General features: G+C 42.9%; 1 protein-coding gene across 2 annotated transcripts; it reads right to left on the reverse strand.

Annotated features, from left to right (window-relative positions):
• Nucleotides 1-5495, reverse strand: LOC147606647 (uncharacterized). Of its 2 annotated transcripts, XM_086791923.1 has the most exons (10): nt 5440-5495; nt 5281-5358; nt 5044-5183; nt 4605-4663; nt 4374-4502; nt 2688-2765; nt 1779-2421; nt 1379-1663; nt 1215-1278; nt 1-1115 (listed from the first exon to the last, which is right to left on the reverse strand). In XM_086791923.1, the coding sequence occupies exons 1-10, from the start codon at nt 5461-5463 to the stop codon at nt 984-986; spliced, it is 1632 nt and encodes a 543-aa protein (XP_086648049.1). In that variant the 5' UTR covers nt 5464-5495; the 3' UTR covers nt 1-983. The 2 variants fall into 2 exon arrangements, with proteins under 2 accessions (XP_086648049.1, XP_086648047.1); XM_086791921.1 differs by lacking the exon at nt 2688-2765 and having other exon boundaries at nt 5281-5489.
• Between the last annotated feature and the right edge of the window lie 235 nt (nt 5496-5730).

The following is a 5730-nucleotide window of genomic DNA, read 5'->3' on the forward strand; positions in this document are numbered from 1 at the left end:
AAATGCTAAAAATGCTATTTAAAAAAATGGTGCAAAAAATAGTAAATAAATATGCAATGCAAGGCCTTATAAATGGGCAAGATACATGCATGCAAGGAGTCCATCTAGGGATGAACAATATTTCCAACATGCTTACGCGCTTACTCATGTTTCCTTCTAAGCACCTTGGGGTGCAAGAGTTTTTTGAAAAGATGACTCCAATCTACCCCTGCACCTCTCACTTCATATCAAAGCTCACACACTCACTCAAAACTAGGTCTAGTAGGGTTTTCCTTCCAACCTCTTTTTACTTGAATCTCCATCTTCATCCCCATGGCAATCAACTTTAGAAATCAACAATTCACAAAGGTTATCCATTGCAAATTTGACTCAAAGGAACCATCCGAGCAAAGTAATTTTAGATTCACTTAGTCTAGTATTCTGAGGACATGGGACTGAAGGTGCAAGTGCTTGCACTCGTGATGGTGGAGAAAGATGCACATCGTATAATCCCATATAGCACGTGGAGTGAAAGTTTCAACCCAATAATGCCAAGTGTATCGAGAAAGACATGCGGTTTGCCAATCTTATATCATTACTTACGGCCTTGTGAGTGCACTTATTGGCCCTTCCTCAAACCAAAAAAGAGTCAACAGACAATTTACTGGATCATCGCAATGGCCACAGCCCCAAAAGCAGCAAGATAGTATGTCTGTTGTGCGCATTGCTGCTGCCACCTTAGCTCTCCAGCTTCCCTGAAGACATCCAAACAGCCTTGTTGACCTTCTATAGCTTCACATTTAGTGTCCAGCGGAACAATGCCAGTTTGCCTCATGTGACTTGACGACTCTTTTCTTCTTCATCAATGGCCAAAATGCGCTTCACAAGCACTGTAGGCAGCTTCACGCATCTGCTCTACTCTGGTGCTAGCTTGGCTGAGTGAAGCAATGACCTTCTATAGCTTACATTTAGTGTCCAGCAGAGCAGTGACCCGCCAGTTTGCCTCATGTGACTTGACAACTCTTTTCTTCTTCATCAATAGCCAAAATGCGCTTCACAAGCACTGTAGGCAGCTCCACGCATCTGCGCTGCTCTGGTGCTAGCTTGGCTGAGTGAAGCAATGACCTCCATTTGTCCTTTATTTCAACAAAACAGGTACAGCAGCAATGTTTTCAGTAAAATAAAACCCAATTTCAATCCCCAATACCGAGTAAAATTCTCTTAACAGTAACAACCTTTAAGTCTGCTGCAGACCGATGTTTCTCTAAAGAGAAGTAATTCTCTTTTATATCACGCCACCTGGATAAATGCAAGCCTGATGAGATTTTCAATGGGGAGTCTGGACTAGCCAAAGGAGATTTCTGGTGCTATCAAAGCAGAAGCTTGAGACCCTGTTTACCTTCCTGTCCCAAACTTTTCTACAGCCTTTACAAGGAACTCGATGTCTCGACTTGTAAAGTGGCAGATAGGTCGCCTTCTTTGCAGTTTCTCAATGGATGTGGACCATGAGCGCTTTCTCACACCTTTGCTCAACACCCTATGTCCAAAACAATACTGCTGGGTCTTGGAAGAATTCATAGACTGATGCCTGATTCTTCTCTTTGAAGGCACCTCCCTCCCTCCATGGGGAATGTCTTCCATACCATTAGCCTCTACTGCTTGTGGCCCTGTATAATTCTCCATGCTGCAAGCACCATGTTACAAAGAAGTCAAATGTAGAAGCTCATCTTTGAGGCTGAGATGCTTTTCAGAAAGCACTTTCTTTACACTTCATTTCCTTCTTGAAAAAAAGCGCTTACAAGAGAAATGCTTTCCATGGATTATCATATGGGTCAGGGACAAGGTTTTCTGTTGCAACAGCTTTTCTAGCAGGGGTTGAATTAGGAGGTATGTAAGATTCTATCGTTTTGATACAACCGTTCACTTTGTATACAATCTGTCCATACCGACAGTGCCCAAGGGATTCCCTTGTATGAAGCATATTTCCCTGCTGATCTTGGATGCAGATCAGTTCATGGACTTTGCCTTCAGCATCTAAAGCCCAAATTTTATTGTGTTCCATTGCATGAGCAAGTTGTTCCTTGACTTCGATGCTTGGTCCTGATTTCTCCAGAGCTCTGTTCTCATTCCAATTTGCTTCAGTGTCAAAGGCAAGTGCTGCCTCTGCGTGATCAATTGCTGCAATACTACACTGTTTACAGATGGGGCTGCACATGTGATGACAAGTATCAATCCTCTGTGGCAGTAGAGATACTGTGTTCTTCAAAAGCACACATGGCCCACAAGCCACTTCTGGAGTGTTTTGAAATCTGCTGTTGGAACAATTTTGTCTAGTCTGATCTTGATCCTTCTCAAGAACTTTATCTTTGTTGTGACCTTGATTGCCACTCTCTGAGACCTCTTCATCTAGCATATTCTTCAAAGATTCCAGGATACATTTGCCTGCATTGATCAACCAGTCCAAAAGTCAGATCACTGTTTAGCTGTCTTCAAAACTCTGATGAAGAAAGAGAAGCCCCAGCTACACAAAGGGTCCGCTCCTGAGAAGAACTCATAGTGACAGCCCTTAAGACTTGGATGGGCAATAGATCAACCATCCAATCCCAGGCAGGAATTTCATGTATCCAGCCTCAGTAGTTAAAAGCCCTTTATTTATATTGCAGCAGACTCTGCGACTCTCTTAATCCCTTTCTTTTTATCTCACAAACCTGCTTCAGCCTCAGCGCAGCCAGTCAGAGCATTTCGCATTGAAGTAGAAGATAACTGCCTGTCCACATCAAGACATTCTGCAAAATGACAAGCTTTATCAATGTCATTGCATATCTTTAGGCCCAGCATTGCCTTCTACATCAGAACCTGAAGTGAAATTGTTGCCATTTTGTATGCTACTCACCAAAGTGAATATCATCATGATAAAAACTACCGAAGAATGTGAGTACTTAATGTAATGTAAGAGTTTTTGGCCAATCCCTCACGATGTACAAGAGCTCAAAAAGCCCACTGGGCTGGCTTAGACAGATTGGGATCATGAAGATACATAATGTTAGTCTTTGCCATTTACCGTCACAGCCCCACTGCACAGGCATGACTGTTCTAGAACCATCACTCATAAGCATCACAACAACCATCACTTTTGACATCAGCATGCAGGAAAAGGACTACTGGTCCAATTCTTGGGTTTGAAACGTTTTCTTGCCTTGAGTGCGGAGCACGTGTCTTTGTCATGTGCAAGACATGTGCATGCTCATTCCGAGGGCTATTTCCTTGAAGGGCAACAGATAAAGAACCAGTTTAGAACCAAATACAGGAGCTTGTGCAGCTAGTGTAGGCAGGGAAGTCTTGTGGAGGAACCAGGTGGCTGTCGGCCAGCACATAAAAGGAGTACGCTTCTGTCGGCTGCAGCTAAGGATGATTATGTGTCCAGGCCCCAAGGACCTCGCCGACAGCAGGTCGGCCAGTCCTTGAGGGTTCCCAAGGCCTATATAAAGGCACACTTTGGTCATTGTAGATTCATTCACACCTCTAGGGAGTAGAATCGTTAGATATAGGACTCTATGAGTCAAGAACCTTTTGATGAGGGGCAGGCTATGGCTTGCCATAATGTACACCTTTTTGTACTATATGAATATACTGAAACTCAACTCTCTCTCTCTCTCTCTTCTCTCCATCTCTCTTGCATGCGTTTTGCAACAAGTTGTTCCAAGATGGTGTTTAGAGCTGAAAGAAGACTCCCAGAGCTTCCACATGTGACAATCTTTGTGCGTTTTGATGCAAAGCCCAGAAGAATGGTTGAGAGTAGGCATCCTTGTTTCACCCCAGCATCATTGCTGATGCATATTAAGATTCCATTTTCCATTGCATATGGCATATTACTCGTTATATTCTTGCAATGATCAACATTATCTCAGCTGGTCTTTCTAGATCCTCCCTAGACTATCCCAAGTCTACTTTCTTCCAATATTGTTGTGTGCACGACAAAACCTGCTTGCGGTAATGCTTGTTTGTTGCTTTGTTGGCCAGTGGAGCTTACCACAATGTTTTTATGATTTCCAACTGCTTCCCCCCCCATGTGGAGGGGCTTTTGCCAGTTTGTTGTCGACTCACACGGCGTTCCATGTTGCATAATGCATTGCCAATTACATGTCTATTTAAATGTCTCAGCCCTGAATCCTTGCAAGTCTACTGCTTTACCGTTATCAATATCTTAAGACCAATTATGATGTCCTCTGGGTATCATCCATTGATCAATCAAGCATTATTGAGTCATTGAGAGCTCATGAGTTGTGATACCATTGAGTATCTCTAGTTCCTACAAAACAAACAGGGACACTGTACCTTTCATATTTTCCTTCCTGAATGGGCTTCTAAACTACTTGAATAGAAAGACTACTTACCTTTATCTTTGAGGAAAGCTTTGTGGAACAGCGTGTTAAGATCCCGAAGCTCTTCTAAGATTTGTGCCATGTAACACCCTTGCTTGGCTACCTCTTTCTTTATCAGTTGACAGATCTCCTTTCTCAGATCTAGATTTCAGTGGAAAAAGAAACACGTAAATGTACATGAGCAAAGCATTTCAAGTTATCCAGCAGTTCATGTGGTAAGCAAACCCCTCCCCCTTTGCTTACCATGTAGCTGATCTTCCAACTCCTTCGCCTGGTCATGGCAAAGCATGGTGCTAGCATGACTGTTGTCATCAAGAACCCACAACACTTGTGAAACCTAGCAAAACTACAGTTGCTCTAACCAGCAGAGAAATTGAACCTGCCCCAGCCAGCAAGAAAAATGCACTTTCCCGGCGGCCAACCCACACACACACACACACACACACACACACAAAATAGCATTTGCCCTAACCGTCAAATTTTCATTAAAAAATAAACACTAGAAAACCAGTAAAATACTAGCAGAAAACTTGCCCTCACCTACCAAAAAAATAAACTAATCACTAGAAGACCAGCACTAAATCAGCAGAAAATCAAATAAACTATCACTTGCCCTAACCAGGCCAAAAAGGAAAAGAAAAAGAGACTGCACTTGCATGGGAAGAGCGTAAAAGAAACGCACATTCTTGCCCTTGTTCTTCTCTCCAAGCTTTCAAGGTTTGCGTGATTGGATGCCAAAAGCTCCTTGGATGCTGCATGAAGGCTCTTCCTCACATATGCTTGCAGCTTCCTTGTCATCCTCTTCGATATTGAAGCGATCTGTGTGTTTCTTTCCCATGTCAGAAACCCTAAAACCCGCAGAAAACCCTAAAACCTGCATAGGTAAAGATTGAAGTGGACAGAAAAGATTTTTCACTTATCTGATGGCGTAGGCAGAGTCCAGGTCTTGTGCAGAATCCATGTCGTGCAGGTCCTTCTGGGATGGATTAACGCTGCCCTGTGATCCAAACAACAATAAAAAACACTGGATCGCGAGCTGACATTTCTTCGTTTCAAAGAGAAGAGGCCAGCAGAATACCTCGTTGCTGCTAGGGGACGCCATAGCTGGCGGGAGATTCAAATTCTACGTCCTCGTAAAGCATTTGCCAATATTTCTTAAAAGTAGCCCGGATTTATATTTTTAATTTTTACTTTTTGATACTCTACTCACACACACTAATGCCATCTCTCGCAAGGAGATTCGAACCTCTATCTCCAACCTTACCATTGCACTATGACACGATCGGTATAAATATGAGGCCATCGGCAAATGTGGGGATTATAAGTACTGGTACCAAATTCTCTTTCACATTAATTAATTAGACGAGGG

The sequence above is a fragment of the Cibotium barometz genome, chromosome 57, assembly GCF_041138505.1.
Source record: "Cibotium barometz isolate CiBa-2024 chromosome 57, ASM4113850v1, whole genome shotgun sequence".
NCBI lineage: Eukaryota > Viridiplantae > Streptophyta > Polypodiopsida > Cyatheales > Cibotiaceae > Cibotium > Cibotium barometz.

What these genes read in the sequence shown, in the direction of transcription:
- LOC147606647 (XM_086791921.1), bottom strand. Translation starts at nt 5,463, where the DNA reads ATGGCGTCCCCTAGCAGCAACGAGGTATTCTGCTGGCCTCTTCTCTTT. An exon ending in ACTCTGCCTACGCCATCAGA is followed by an intron (nt 5,184 to 5,280) that starts TAAGTGAAAAAT and finishes GAAAGAAACACA; the next exon opens with CAGATCGCTTCAATATCGAA. An exon ending in AGCTTTCCTCAAAGATAAAG is followed by an intron (nt 2,422 to 4,373) that starts GTAAGTAGTCTT and finishes TGATCAATGCAG; the next exon opens with GCAAATGTATCCTGGAATCT.